Source organism: Cetorhinus maximus, unplaced genomic scaffold (assembly GCF_964194155.1).
Source record: "Cetorhinus maximus unplaced genomic scaffold, sCetMax3.hap1.1 HAP1_SCAFFOLD_945, whole genome shotgun sequence".
Taxonomy (NCBI): Eukaryota; Metazoa; Chordata; class Chondrichthyes; order Lamniformes; family Cetorhinidae; genus Cetorhinus; species Cetorhinus maximus.
In genome coordinates this window covers 17384-33584 of record NW_027596887.1, presented here as the reverse complement: position 1 = coordinate 33584, position 16201 = coordinate 17384, and the positions used below count along the sequence as shown (strand labels likewise).

Genomic DNA, 16201 nt, shown 5'->3' with positions numbered 1-16201 from the left:
ACGAGAACGATCCCAGGAATGAAAGGCTTAACATATGAGGAACGTTTGAGGACTCTGGGTCTATACCCGATGGAGTTTAGAAGGATGAGGGGGGATCTGATTGAAACTTACAGAATACTGAAAGGCCTGGATAGAGTGGACGTGGGGAAGATGTTTCCATTAGTAGGAGAGACTAGGACCCGAGGGCACAGCCTCAGAGTAAAGGGAAGACCTTTTAGAACAGAGATGAGGAGAAACTTCTTTAGCCAGAGAGTGGGTGAATCTATGGAATTCATTGCCACAGAAGGCTGTGGAGGCCAGGTCATTGAGTGTAATTAAGACCGAGATAGATAGGTTCTTGATTGGTAAGGGGATCAAAGGTTACGGGGAGAAGGCGGGAGAATGGGGTTGAGAAACTTATCAGCCATGATTGAATGGCGGAGCAGACTCGATGGGCCGAATGGCCTAATTTCTGCTCCTATGTCTTATGGTCTTAACACAACCCTAGTTTGTGTTTAATCTCTCCTCGGAATTTAACCCTTGGAGTCCCGGGATCGTTCCGGTAAATCTACCCTGAGCTCCCCACCGAAGTAAGTATCACCTTCCTGAGTTGTGGGGCCCAGAGACCCTCACAGTCACTCCAGGTGTTGGTCAAACCAGGGCTTTGTATAACTGAAGCACAAGTCACAGTCATTATAAGAACCAGGAGCAGGAGTGGGCCATTCAGCCCCTCGAGACTGCCCCGCCATTCGATACCATCATGGCTGATCTCATTTCGGCCTCGACTCCAATTTCCCGCCCTCTCCCCATAACCTTTCAACCCCGTTACTAATTAAAAATCTCTCTATCTCCTCCTTAAATTTATTCAGTGACCCGGCATCCACTGCACTCTGAGGTAGTGAATTCCACAGATTCACCACCCTTTGAGAAAAGTAATTCCTCCTCATCTCTGATTTAAATCTACCGCCCCTTAGCCTAAAACTATGGCCTCTCGTTCTAGAATGCCCCAGAAGGGGAAACATCCGCTCCACGTCTACTTTGTCTGTCCCCTTTAGCATCTTATATACCTCAATTAGATCCCCTCTCATCCTTCTAAACTCGAGCGAGTATCGGCCTAAACTGTTCAATCTCTCCTCATAAGACAAGCCCCATATCTCTGGAATCAAACTAGTGAACCTCCTCTGAACTGCCTCCAATGCAACCACATCCTTCCTCAAGTAAGGGGACCAAAACTGTGCATAGTACTCCAGGTGCAGTCTCGCCAATGCCTTGTACAGTTGCAACAACACTTGCCTATTTTTATACTCTATTCCTTTAGCAATAAATGCCAAAATTCCATTTGCCTTCCTTATGACCTATGGTACCTGCAGACTAGCTTTCAGTGATTCATGCACCAGGACACCCAGATCCCTCTGCACTGAAGCATTCTGAAGTTTCTCTCCATTTAAATAACAAGTTGCCTTTTTATTCTTCCGACCAAAATGGATAACCTCGCGCTTATCCGCGTTAAACTCCATCTGCCGAATTTTGGCCCATTCGCCTAACCTGTCCATATCCATTTGTAAATTCCTTATTTCTTCGTTGCAACTTACTTACCCTATTTTGGTGTCATCTGCAAATTTAGCTATAGTACCTTCTATCCCTGAATCCAAGTCATTAATATAGATTGTAAATAGTTGGGGCCCAAGGACTGAACCCTGTGACACCCCCACTAGTTACAGCTTGCCATCCAGAAAAAGACCCATTTATCCTGACTCTCTGCTTTCTGTTGGTTAGCCAATCCTCTATCCAAGCTAATATATTACCCCCAACTCCCTGTGATCTTATCTTGTGCATTAATCTTTTGTGCAGCACCTTATCAAAGGCCTTCTGGAAGTCCAGATATACGACATCTACAGGATCCCCATGATCCACTTTGCTTGTCACATCTTCAAAGAACTCTTAGCAAATTAGTCCAACACGATTTACTCTTCATAAAACCATGCTGACTCTGATGGATTGCATTTTGACTTTCCAAAAGCCCCATTACAGCTTCCTTAATAATGGAATCCAACAATTTCCCAACGACAGACATTAAACTAACTGGTCTATAGTTTCCTACTTTCTGCCTCCCCCCATTCTTTTTCAATAAGGGTGTTATATTCGCATTTTCCCAATCCAATGGAACCTTTCCAGAATCCAGGGAATTTTGGAATATTATAGCCAATGCATCCACTATCTCCGCTGCCACTTCCTTTAAGACCCTGGGATGCAGGCCATCAGGTCCTGGGGACTTGTCACCCTTTAACCTCCTGCCCCTTACCTTAAATCTATGCCCCCTTGTTATTGATCCCTCCACCAAGGGGAAAAGTTCCTCCCTGTCTGCCCTATCTTTGCCCCTCATCATTTTCTACACCTCAATCATGTCCCCCCTCAATCTCCTCTGCTCCAGGGTAAATAACCCCCGTCTATCTGATCTCTCCTCATCACTAAAACTCTCCAGCCTAGGCAACATTCTGGTAAATCTCCTCTGCACTCTCTCTAGTGCAATCACATCCTTCCTATAATGCGGATTCCAGAACTGCACGCAATACTCTAGCTGTGGCCTAACCAGTGTTTTATACAGTTCCAGCATAACCCCCCTGCTCTTATATTCTATGCCTCGGCTAATAAAGACAAGTATCCCATATGCCTTCTTAACCACATTATCTACCTGTCCCGGTACCTTAAGGGACCGGTGGACATGCACACCAAGGTCCCTCTGATCCTCAGTGCTTCCCAGGGTCCTACCATTCACCGTGTATTCCCATGCCTTGTTTGTCCTGTCCAAGTGCATCACCTCACACTTATACATTTAAGGAAGGGTATACTTGCATTGGAGGTGGGACAGCGAAGGTTCACTCGATCGGTCCCAGGGATGAGGGGGGAGGTTGCCCTACGATGAGAGACTGAGTAAATTGGGCCGATGTTCTCTGGAGTTTAGCAGAATGAGAGGCAATCGCATTGAGACGGACACGATTCTGAAGGGGGTTTGACAGGGGTGGGCGCGGAGAGATTGTTTCCCCTGCTCGGGGCGGGGGGGGGATCTAAAACACGGGGGTGGGGGGCACAGTCTCAGGAAAAGGGGGCCGATCATTTGGGACTGAAATGAGGGGAAATTTCTTCACCCGAAGGGTTGTGAATCTTTGGGATTCTCTCCACCCGAGAGGGTTGCGGACGCTCCATCGTTGAAGACATTCAAGGTCGGGACGGACGGATTTTTGGTCTCTCCAGGAATCGAGGGATATGGGGAGCGGGCGGGAAAGTGGGAGTTGAAGCCCAAGGTCGGCCATGATGGGGTTGAGTGAGGGGAGCAGACTCGAAGGGCCGGATGGTCTACTCTTGCTCCAATCCCTTGTGTTTAGAATCCAAAATGGTTCCAACTCAGAAGACCACCTGGTGTCTGTGCTGGTCCCTCTGCTAGAGCAACTCACCCAGTCCCCCTCTCCCCTGCCCACTCTCCGTCACCCTGCACATTCTTCCTCTCCAGATAATGATCCAATTCCCCCCTCCTTTGGAAAGCCTCGGTTGACCCTGCCTCCCCCACACTCTCAGGCAGCTCGTTCCAGATCCTAACCACTCGCCGCGTGAAAAAGTTTCTCCTCGCGTCTCCGTCGCTGCTTTTGCCGATCGCCTTAAACCCGCCTCCCTCTGGTTCTCGATCCTCCCGCCAATGGGAACGGTTTCTCCCTCTGTCCACTCTGTCCCAAACCCCATCCCTCTCGCGATTTTGAACACCCTCGATCCAATCTCCTCTCTTCCCCAAGGAGAACAGTCCCAACTTCAGGGGGGGTAGTGCAAATTTTGAGGTACAGGAGCTCTAAGAAAATGTGTGAGCCACATCATTTCTAAATCTACCATTACATTGTTTTCCTCTGTATTCATCACTCGAGTTCCCAAACATGAGTAAAACGATGCTTTCTAAGTGAACAATATTAGCGTAGGTAGACATTTCATTTCGAACCATGTGGTGTTTGAATCATTAATCTTTAGCATAGCTAGAATTTCATTTTGCAATCGTTTAATTATTTAATTCATGTACTACAGAAAGCTTTACTTACTTCTGACTGGGGGATGGTATGTAGAGGGCCCACTGCTTTTATTGACTGATATTAACAGCCTAGACCCTGGGCGTTAGAGGGCACAATTTCAAAATTCGCAGATGACACAAGACTTGGTCATGTTGTGAACTGTGAGGAGGATAGTGCTAGACTTCAGGAGGATGTGGACAGGCTGGTGAGATGGGCAGACACAATGGCAGATGAAATGTAGGGAAGTGTCAGGTGATACATTTTGGTCTGAAGTGTGAGGAGAGGTGACAAAAAAATAAAGGGTACAATTCTAAAGGGGTGGTGTGGTGGTGCAGGAGCGGAGGGACCTAGGGGGTAAATCTGCATAAATCGTTGACAGTGGCAGGTTGGGAAAACAGTTAAATTATACCCAATCCTGGGTTTTATAAATAGGGGCACAGAGGACAAAAGCAAGTGCATTATGAACCTTGATCAAACACTGGTTCGGACTCAACGGGAAGGTTTTAGAAAGGGTGCAGATACGATTGACGAGAATGGTTCTGAAGATGAGGAACTTCTGTTCCCCTGGGTGGATTGGTGGAGCTGGGGCTGTTCTCCTGGGAGCGGAGAAGGTTGAGAGGAGATTTGTTCGACCTGTTCAAAACTGCGAGGGGTCTGGAGAGAGGGAATGGGGAGAAACTGTCCCCATCGGCGGAAGATGGAGAACCCTAAGGTGATTCGCGAAAGGACCAGAGGAGAAACTCTTTTTTGCGACAAGCGGTTTGGATCTGGACTGCACTGCCCGGGCATGTGGTGGAAACAGATTCGATTGCCGTTTCCAAAAGGGAACTGGATAATTATCTGCAGAGAAAAGATTTTACAGGGAAGAGACGAAGGGTGGGGAATCTGGGGCGAGTAACTCACCTCCTGACTCCCCAAATCAAGGCACAAGTCAGGAGTGTGATGGGGATACTCCCCACTTGCCTGGATGAGTGCAGCTCCCACAACACTCAAGAAGCACGACACCGTCCAGGACAAAGCAGCCCCCGCTTAATCGGCACCCCATCCACAAACATTCACTCCCTCCACCCCCGACGCACAGGGGCAGCAGTGTGTGTGTACCATCTACAAGATGTACTGCAGCAACTTGCCAAGGCTCCTTCGATAGCGCCGCCCAAACCCACCACCTCTACCACCTAGAAGGACAAGGGCAGCAGACGCACGGGGAACACCACCACCTGCAAGTTCCCCTCCGAGCCCCACTCACCACCCCGACTTGGAAATATATCGGCCGTTCCTTCACTGTTGCTGGAACTCCCTCCCTAACAGCGCCGTGGGTGTACCTACACCACACGGGGACTGCAGCGGCTCAAGAAGGCAGCTCACCCCCACCTTCTCAAGGGAGCATTTATGGATGGGCAATAAATGTTGAACTATCCAGCGATGCCCACATCCTGTGAATGAATAACTAAAAATAGACGCATTTCTCGCACATATGTAGCCTCTTGCTTTGTAACTGCAACATTGAGGGATTTCTCATGCAATGATCTTGACAAGAAAAGCCCATTGTAAATTTGAAAATATAAATAAATAAGACTTTATTTGGACAGTAGAATAATCTCTCTAATTTTGTACCATTTCATGAAACATCAGATTAAGTCACTGATATTCAAAAAAAAACTATGTATTCAGCTGAACAATAAAGATTATTGATGTGCTTAGAATCTCAATACTAGTTTTATACAGTGCACAGGTTGGAAGTGTATCTGTAATAAAGGAATAGGTTTATGTATGTATTGCGTTCAAAGAACATTTCACATCTAAATTGTGTCAAGTGTTCTGCTATACCTTTTTCTCATTTACAATAACACAAATGTTAAAAATAGTACACATGTATGAATAAACTGCTGAGTAGTCGCTTGGTTAGCACAGAACTGCTGAATAAAAGAGAGATAAACCCTCGGTGTGCTAAGAGTTATGCCTACGACCAGTCTGAGATTGTCAGTCAGGCTCATAGTGTGGCGCCTTTGCGTGTACTGGAAGCTACATATGTTAACGCAGACAGAAAGGACATGTACACACACACACACTGCACCCGTTTCAGCTAAACAGAATAAGTGACAGCCATTCACTGGTTCATTCCTCAGGGCAATGCCTTGAAAAATCAGGGGCAAGATGCCTGGTTTAAATTTCCAACCAGGCTTGGCAGTTGACTGTCAGTCGCCATCAGTGGCCTACACCACCCCCCCAAACCCCCATGGCAATGCCACTTGTCAACCAATCAGCACACTCTTCACATACGGTATAAATTGTTGTTTTCCCCCTTATATTGGTACTCGTGCGAAATGTCCTGATGAGTGCAAGGCAAAAAGATTCAACATGTCTCTTTATTCAGCAATAACTGTTGAGAGTGGAAAATATCCTGCACTGGGAGCAATCAAACATTGCCGCTCGGCAAAAGCGAGGGAGCCAAAGATCGAGACGCTGATTGGTACTTATGGGGAGTGGATGGGACAATTAACAGTTGGCGAGTGGCTGGTTACTTTGCAAATACAACACAATATTTGGTTAAGATGGAAGTAAACTACCTTTTAATTAGCACCTTACTGAAAGTTAGAAGATCAATGTCCAAATGGCGTTCCAATTCAAATAAAGAGAGTAAGGTTGGGTTCTGTAATATGATTGATGTGGAAAAACATCACAGAGTCTTCACAGTGCAGAAGGAGGCCATTCGGCCCATTGAGTCTGCACTGTCTCTCTGAAAGAGCGTTCTGCTTCGTCCTACTCTCCTGCCCCTTACCCCCTGTCACCCTGCCCCCTCTCCCTTATCAGGCGGGCAGTCCAATTCCCTTTTGGATACCTCGATCGAACCTGCCTCCCCCACCACCCTCTCGGGGAGCTCGTTCCAGACTCCGACCCACCCTCTGGGTGAAAACGTTTCCCCTCACTTCACTTTCACTCCTTTTAGCCAATTATTTTGAGCCTGTGCCCTCGAGTTCTTGATGCTCCCTTGTCCAACACATAATACCTTTCTGTCATAAAACACCTCCAACGCATCCTTTAACAAAAATAGGGTCTGTTCACCCTGTTTCCAATGTCATTTAATGTTCGGAGGGGCATCCCTATCTATCTCTCCCTATCTCTGTAACCTCCTCAAGCCCCTACACCCCACCCTACCTCTGTAACCTCCTCCAGCCCCTACAACCCTCCCTATCTCTATAACTCCTCCACCCCTACAACTCTCCCTATCTCTGTAACCTGCTACAGCCCCTACACCCCTCCCAATCTTTGTAAACTCCTCCAGTTCCTACAACACTCCCTATCTCTCTAACCTCCTCCAGTTCCTACAACCCACCCTATCTCTGTAAACTCCACCAGCCCCTACACCCCTCCCTACCTCTGTAACTTCCTCCAGCCCCTACACCCCCCCATTACAGTAACCTCCTCCATCCCCTATACTGCTCCCTATCTCTGTAGCCTCTTAGAACACCAACAACCCTAGCTATCTCTATAACCTCCTCCAGCCCCGAAAACACTCCAAATCTATGTAACCGCCTCTAGCCCCTACAACCCTCCCTATCTCTGTAACCTCCTCTAACCCCTCAAAACATCTCTATCTCTGTAACCACTTCCAGCCCCTACAACCCTCCATATCTATGTAACCTCCTCCAGTCCCTAAAACCCTCCCTATCTCTGTAAATTCCTCCAGACTCTACATCCCTCCCTATCTCTGTAACCTCCTCTAACACCTAGGACTCTGCCTATCTCTGCAACCTGCTCCAGACTCTACAACCCTCCTTATCTCTGTAAACTCCTCCAGTCCCTACAATCCTCCCTTTCTCTGTAACCTCCTCCTGCCCCTACAATCCTCCCAATCTCTGTAACCTCCTCTAACCCCTTCATCCCTCCCTGTCTCTGAAACCTCCTCCAGCCCCTACAACCCTCCCTATCTCTCTAACCTCCTCCAACCCCTACAACCCACCATATCTCTGTAACCTCCTCTAACCCCTACACCCCGCCCTATCTCTGTAACCTCCTCCAGCCCCTACACCCCTCCCTATCTCTGTAACCTCCTCCAGCCCCTACAACCCTCCATATCGCTGCAAACTCCTCTAACCCCTTCATCCCTCCCCATCTCTGCAATCTCTTCCAGCCCCAGCAACATTCCCTATCTCTGTAACTTCCTCCAGACCCTACAACCCTCCAAATGTCTGTAACCTCCTCCAGCCCCCCGAACCCTCCCTATCTCTGTAAACTCCTCCTGCCCCTACACCCCTCCCTATCTCTGTAACTTTCTCCAGCCCCTACAGCCCTTCCTATCTCTGTTACCTCCTCCAGAAACTACACCCCTCCCTAGCTCTGTAACCTCATCCAGCCCCTACAACCCTCCCTATCTCTGTAACCTCCTCCAACCCCTACATCCCTACCTATCACTATAACCTCCTCCAGCCCCTACAATCCTCCCTATCTCTGTAACCTCCACTAACCCCTTCATCCCTCCCTATCGCTGTAACCTACTCTAGCCCCTTCATCCCTCTCTATCTCTGTCACCACGTCCTGCCGCTACCAACCCCCCTATCTCTGTAACCTCCTCCAGCCCCTACATCCCTCCCTATCTCTGTAACCTCCTCCAACCCCCTACAACCCTCCCTATCTCTGTAACCTCCTCTAACCCCTAGGACTGTCCCTATCTCTGCAACTTCCTCCAGCCCCTACAAACCTCCTTATTTCTGTAACCTCCTCCAGCCCCTACACCCCTCCCTATCTCTGTAACCTCCTCCAGCCACTACACCCCTCCCTATCTCTGTAAATTCCTCCAGCCCCTACACCCCTCCCTATCTCTGTAACCTCTTCCAGCCCCTACACCCCTCCCTATCTCTGTAACCTCCTCTGACCCCTACACCCCACCCTATCTCTGTAACCTCCTCCAGCCCCTACACCCCTCCCTATCTCTGTAACCTCCTCCAGCCACTACAACCCTCCCTATCTCTGTAACCTCCTCCAGCCCCTACAACCCTCCCTATCTCTGTAACCTCCTCCAGCCACTACACCCCTCCCTATCTCTGTAACCTCCTCCAGCCCTACACCCCTCCCTATCTCTGTAACCTCCTCCAGCCCTTCATCCCTCCCTATCTCTGTAACCTCCTCTAAACCCCAGGACTCTCCCTATCTCTGCAACTTCTCCAGCCCCTACAAACCACCTTATTTCTGTAACCTTCTCCAGTCCCTACACCCAACCCTAAATCTGTAAACTACTCTAACCCCTCTAACCGTCTCTACCTCTGAAACCTCATACAACGCCTACACCACTCCTAATCTCTGTAACCTATTCCAAATCCTACCACCTTCCCTGTCTTTGTAACCACCTCCGGCTCCGAAAACCCTCCCTATCAATGTAACCTCCTCCAGACGCCTACAACCCTCCCTATCTCTGTAACCTCCTCCAGCCCCTACACCCCTCCCTATCTCTGTAACCTCCTCCAGCCCCTAAAACCCTCCCTATCTCTGTAACCTCCTCCAGCCCCTACAACCATCCCAATCTCTGTAACCTCCCCTAGAGCCTTCACCCCTCCCTATCTCTGTAACCTCCTCCAGTTCCTACAACCCTCCTGATCTCTGTAAACTCCTCCAGCCCCTACAATACTCCCTATCTCTGTAAACTCCTCCAGCCCCTACAACACTCCCTATCTCTGTAAACTCCTCCAGCCCCTACATCCCTCCCTATCTCTGTAACCTCCTCTAATAACTAGGACTCTCCCTATCTCTGCAACCTCCTCCAGCCCCTACAACACTCCCTATCTCTGTAAACTCCTCCAGTCCCTACAACCCTCCTGATCTCTGTAAACTCCTCCAGCCCCTACAATACTCCCTATCTTTGTAAACTCCTCCAGCCCCTACAATACTCCCTATCTCTGTAAACTCCTCCAGTCCCTACAACCCTGCCTATCTCTGTAACCTCATCTAAGACCTTCATCCCTTCCTATCTCTATAAACTACTAGAACACCTACAACAATCCTTATCTCTGTAACGTTCTCCAGCCGCTACCAAGCTCCCTATCTCCAACCTCCTCCAGCCCCTACAACACTCCTAATGTCTGTAACCTCCTCCAACCCCTAGAACCCTCCCTATCTCTGTAACCTCCTCCTGCCCCTACAACCCTTCCTATCTCTGTAACCTCCACCAGCCCCTACATCCCACCCTACCTCTGTAACTTCCTCTAGCCCCTACACCCCTCCCTATCTCTGTAGCCTCTTAAAACACCAACAACCCTAGCTATCTCGATAACCTCCTCCAGCCCAGAAAACACTTCCTATCTATGTAACAGCCTCCAGCCCCTACAACCCTCCCTATCTCTGTAGCCTCCTCCAGCCCTTTCAACCCTCATTATCACTATAACATCCTCCATACCCGTGAAACCTCCCTATCTCTGTAACCTGCTCCAGCCCTACACCCGTCCCTTTCTCTGTAACCTCCTACAGCCCCTACACCCCTCCCTTTCTCTGTAAACTCCTCTGAACCATCCAAACATCTCTATCTCTGTAACCTCCTCCAGCACCTACAACCCTCCATATCTATGTAACCTCCTCCAGTCACTAAAACCCTCCCTATCTCTGTAAACTCCTCCAGCCCCTACATCCCTCCCTATCTCTGTAACCTCCTCTAACCCCTAGGACTCTGCCTATCTCTGCAACCTGCTCCAGCCTCTACAAGCCTCCCTATCTCTGTAACCTCCTCCAGTCCATACAATCCTCCCTATCTCTGTAACCTCCTCCAGTCCCTACAACCCTCCCCATCTCTGCAACCTCATCCGGCCCCTGCAATACCCCCAGGACTCTCCCTATCTCTGCAACTTCCTCCAGCCCCTACAAACCACCTTATTTCTGTAAACTTCTCCAGTCCCTGCACCCAACCCTAAGTCTGTAAAATACTCCAGCCCCTACAACCCTCCGTATCTCAGTAACCGCCTCCAGCCCCTACACCCCTCCCTATATCTGTAACCTACTCTAGCCCCTTCATACCTCCCTAACTCTGTAACCTCCTCCAGCCGCTACCAACCTCCCTATCTCTGTAACCACCTTGGATGCCTACAATTCTCCCTATCTCTGTAACCTCCTCCAGCACCTACACCCCTCCCTATCTCTGTAACCTCATCTAGCCTAAAACCCCAACCAATCTCTGTAACCTCCTCCAGCCCCTACAACCCTCCCTATCTATGTAACCTCCACCAGCCCCTACAACCCTCCATATCTCTGTAGCCTATTACAGCCCCTACAACCCTCCATATCTCTGTAACCTCCTCCAGTTCCTACAACCCTCCTGATATCTGTAAACTCCTCCAGCCCCTACATCCCTCCCTATCTCTGTAACCTCCTCTAATAACTAGGACTCTTCCTATCTCTGCAACCTCCTCCAGCCCCTACAACGCTCCTTAACTCTGCAACTTCCTGCAGTCCCTACAACACTCCCTATCTCTATAACCTCCTCGAATTCCTACAACCCTCCCTACATCTGTAACCTCCTCCAGCCACTACAACCCTCCCTATCTCTGTAATCTCCTGCAGCCCCTACAACCCTCCCTATCTCTGTAACCTCCTCCAGCCCCTTCAACCCTCCCAATGTCTGTAACCTCCTTCAGCCCCTCGAACCCTCCCTATCTCTGTAACCTCCTCCAGCCCCTACAACCCTCCCTATCTCTGTAACCTCCTCCAGCCCCTACAATCCTCCCTATCTCTGTAACCTCCTCTAACCCCTTCATCCCTCCCTATCTCTGCAACCTACTCTAGCCCCTTCATTACTCCCTATCTCTGTAACCTTCTCCAGCCGCTACCAACCTCCCTATCTCTGTAGCCTCCTCCAGCCCCTACATCCCCCCCCTATCTCTGTAACCTCCTCCTTTCCCTACAACCCTCCCGATCTCTGTAATCTCCTCCAGCCCCTGCACCCCTCCCTGTCTCTGTAACCTGCTCAAGCCGTTACAACCCTCCCTATCACTTTAGCCTCCTCCAGCCCCTACAACCCTCCCTATCTCTGTAAACTCGTCCAGCCCCTACACCCCTCCCTATCTCTGTAACCTCCTCCAGCCCCTACAACCCTCCCTATCTCTGTAACCTCCTCCAGCCCCTTCAACCCTCCCTATCTCTGTAACCTCCTCCAGCCCCTACAACACTCCCTATCTCTGTAACCTCCTCCAGCCCCTACACCCCTCCCTATCTCTGTAACCTCCTCCAGCCCCTACAACCCTCCCTATCTCTATAACCTCATCCAGCCCCTACAACCCTCCCTATCTCTGTAACCTTCTCCAGCCCCCTACAACCCTCCCTATCTCTGTAACCTCCTCCTGCCCCTACAACCCTCCCTATCTCTGTAACCTCCTTCAGCCCCTACACCCCTCCCTATCTCTGTAACCTCCTTCAGCCCCTACAACCCTCCCTATCTCTGTAACCTCCTCTACCGCCTACAACCCTCCCTATCTCTGTAACCTCCTCCAGCCCCTACAACCCTCCCTATCTCTGTAATCTCCTCAGTCCCTACAACCCTCCCTATCTCTGTTACCTCCTCCAACCCGTAGAACCTTCAGCTCTGGAAATATACTCTTACACCTCTCCACCCTCTCTCTCTTCCTTTCTCTCTCCACCCTCTCTCTCTCCCTTTCTCTCTCCACCCTCTCTCTCTCTCCCTTTCTCTCTCCACCCTCTCTCTATCCCTCCCCCTCTCTTCTTTTCTCTCCCTCTTCCTCTCTCTCCGATCCTCCCTCTCTCTCCTGCTCTCTCTCCACCCCCTCTCTCTCTTTCTCCCCTCCCCCTTTTCTCTCCCCCTCTCTATCCCCCCACTCTCTCTCTCTCCCTTTTACTCTCTCCCTCCCTTCCTCTCTCTCTCTCCACCTCTCTCTCTCTCTCTACCTCTCTTTCAACCTCTCTCTCTGCCTTTCCCTCTCTCCTTTTCTCTCCGCCCCCTCTTTCTCTTTCTCTCCCACTTTGTCTCTCTCCGCCCCTTCTCTCTCTCTGCCCTTCTTTCTCTCTCTATCCCCCTCTCCCTCTCTCTGCCTTTTGCCTACCCCTCTGCCTCTCCACCTCTCTCTCACTCTACCGCTCTACCCCTCTCTGTCTCTCTCTCTACCCCGTCTCTCTCTACCTCTCTCTCTCTCTCCCCCTCTCTCTTTCTCTAGCCCTCTCTCTCTCTTTCTCTCTCTCTCCACCTCTCTGTCTCTCCCTCTACTCCTCTTTCTCTCTACCCCTCTCTGTCTCTCTCTGCCTCACTCTCTCTACCCCTCTTTCTCGCTCTATCTCCCTCTCTCTCTCTCTACCTCTCTCCCTCACTCTACCCCTCTCTCTCTCTATTGATCTCTCTCTCTCTTTCTCTACCCCTCTCTCTCTCTTTCTGTAGCCTCTGTTTCTCTTTCTCGTTCTGTCTCTCTCTCTACCCCGCTCTCACTACCTCCCTCTCTCTCTCTACCCCTCTCTCTCTCCCTCTGTCTCTCTACCTCTCTCTGTCTCGCTCTCTGTCTCTCTCTCTACCCCTCTCTCTCTCTCTCTCTCCCTCTCTCTCTACCCGTCTCTCTCTCCCCCTCTGTCTCTCTACCTCTCTCTGTCTCGCTCTCTGTCTCTCTCTCTCTCTACCCCTCTCTCTCTCTCTCTCTCTCCCCCTCTCTCGATACCCGTGTCTCTCTCTCTCTCTGTCTCTCTACCTCTCTCTGTCTCTCTCTCTCTCTCTCTCCCCCTCTCTCTCTACCCGTCTCTCTCTCTCTCTCTGTCTCTCCACCTCTCTCTCACTCTACCGCTCTACCCCTCTCTGTCTCTCTCTCTACCCCGTCTCTCCCTACCTCTCTCTCTCTCCCCCCTCTCTCTTTCTCTAGCCCTCTCTCTCTCTCTTTCTCTCTCTCTCCACCTCTCTGTCTCTCTCTGCCTCACTCTCTCTATCCCTCTTTCTCGCTCTATCTCCCTCTCTCTCTCTCTACCTCTCTCCCTCACTCTACCCCTCTCTCTCTCTATTGATCTCTCTCTCTCTTTCTCTAGCCCTCTCGCTCTCTCTTTCTCGTTCTGTCTCTCTCTCTACCCCGCTCTCACTACCTCCCTCTCTCTCTCTACCCCTCTCTCTCGCCCTCTGTCTCTCTACCTCTCTGTGTCTCGCTCTCTGTCTCTCTGTCTCTCTCTAACCCTCTCTCTCTCTCTCTCTCTCTCTCTCCCCCTCTCTCTCTACCCATCACTCTCTCTCTCTGTCTCTCTACCTCTCTCTGTCTAGCTCTCTGTCTCTATCTCTCTCTCTCTCCCCCTTTCTCTCTCCCCATCTCTCTCTCTCTCTCTCTGCCTCTCCTCTTTGAACAAGCTCCTTGGAAACTGACCTCTTTGAGCTCAGGCCACTTGTTTCCGATATCTCCTGATGTCCCTTGGCATTGTGCAGTGTCGGCGCCTGCTAACGAACGTTAGAACGGAAAGCTAAATGTGCATCAATGTCATGACGCTGCTTTGCCACAGATGCTTTTATCAAAATGCCCCACGCTCAAACTCTGACCAAAACATCCCAGTTCGACAAAACCAAAAACCCTTCCTTTTCCCTACCTCAATTTGTAGGAAACAGCCAAGATCCCTCTGTCAAAAAACCGGGTTTAATCCCAGGGACAGAAACAGATACTCCAAGCCTGACTCCAGCCTCTGCTGGAGAGAGAGAGGCCACTGCCCTGAACAGATTGTGAAAAATAGATAAGTTTCAGACATCCGACTGAAACCAATGTCTTCCCCTTTTTTATCCTGTTCTCCTTGGCTGGGTACAGAGGAGATCTCCCTCTACACTGTCCCCATCAAACACTCCCAGGACAGGTACAGCACGGGGTTAGATACAGAGTAAAGCTCCCTCTACACCGTCCCCATCAAACACTCCCAGGACAGGTACAGCACGGGGTTAGATACAGAGTAAAGCTCCCTCTGCACCGTCCCCATCAAACACTCCCAGGACAGGTACAGCACGGGGTTAGATGCAGAGTAAAGCTCCCTCTACACCGTCCCCATCAAACACTCCCAGGACAGGTACAGCACGGGGTTAGATACAGAGTAAAGCTCCCTTTACACCGTCCCCATCAAACACTCCCAGGACAGGTACAGCACGGGGTTAGACACAGAGTAAAGCTCCCTCTACACTGTCCCCATCAAACACTCCCAGGACAGGTACAGCACGGGGTTAGATACAGAGTAAAGCTCCCTCTACTCTGTTCCCATCAAACACTCCCAGGACAGGTACAGCACGGGGTTAGATACAGAGTAAATCTCCCTCTACTCTGTCTCGATTATGGGAGCTGAGCTCTGTTGCTGCAGCCGGTCCCGTGGTGGCCTTGAAAGCTGCTTCTTATCAGCGTCCATTGGCGCCGGGGCAGCTGCTGGTCCCAGTCATTTTCCCGTGGGGCGCGCAGATCTGGCGAGCGTGACCTGTCCCCCAGCCAGCGCCAGCGGCTTGAGACGTGCGGCATTAATCACTCCGCGGGTGACGTGCGGGCGCGATAAGCCTCGCCGGCCCCGGTATATCAAGCCGGGTGGAGCTGCCGACCGTGCATCAGTCGCCTCTCCCGGAACCTGGAAGGATGGGTGGATCCCCGGCCTCGCTGCTGCTGTCGGCCCTGCTGCTGTCGGGCGCGCTGGCCCAATGCCCCGAACCCAGCACCCTGCGAGACGTGGACGGCGTGAGGGTGTGCGCCCGCCTCTACCAGGAGAGTAACGTGATCTACGACCGCTGCTGCGCCGGAGGCTACTTCGACATCATCAGCCCGGCCGACGTGCCCTACATGGAGCGCGCCTGGAATGACCGGGTCTCCTCGCTGGTGGTGGGGCCCCGCTGCCAGCTCACCGTCTGGAACAAGCGCAACAAGCTGGGCAAGCGCCGCACATTCCGCACTGGCATCCAGTACCGCCTGGTGGAGTCGGGCAAGGGCCTCTTCGGCAACTGGGACAACTCCATCTCCTCGTACTACTGCACCTGCAGCTGAGCGCCCGGCTCTCCCAGCCTCGCCAGCCTCCCATCGCCGTCGCTCAGCCTCTTTTCGTACCCCGCCTGGGCCGCCGACCCCCCACAACCTTGCCAGCCTCCATCACCAATCGCTCGCCTCTTTTCGTACCCGCCTGGCCCCCCGACCTCTCGACCTCCGCTGGTGCCAACACGATGTCGTTCCCTCAGATGGTTCGTTGGAAAGACTCGGGTCCCGTCTCTC

The 16201-nt window shown here is 51.0% G+C and overlaps 1 protein-coding gene across 1 annotated transcript; it reads left to right on the top strand.

Moving 5' to 3' along the window:
* The first annotated feature begins 15577 nt into the window (after positions 1-15577).
* On the top strand, positions 15578-15979 carry LOC144675315 (syncollin-like). Its single transcript, XM_078536164.1, has one exon. The coding sequence runs from the start codon at positions 15578-15580 to the stop codon at positions 15977-15979; it is 402 nt and encodes a 133-aa protein (XP_078392290.1).
* The last annotated feature ends 222 nt before the right edge of the window (positions 15980-16201 follow it).

What these genes read in the sequence shown, in the direction of transcription:
- LOC144675315 (XM_078536164.1), top strand. Translation starts at nt 15,578, where the DNA reads ATGGGTGGATCCCCGGCCTCGCTGCTGCTGTCGGCCCTGCTGCTGTCG.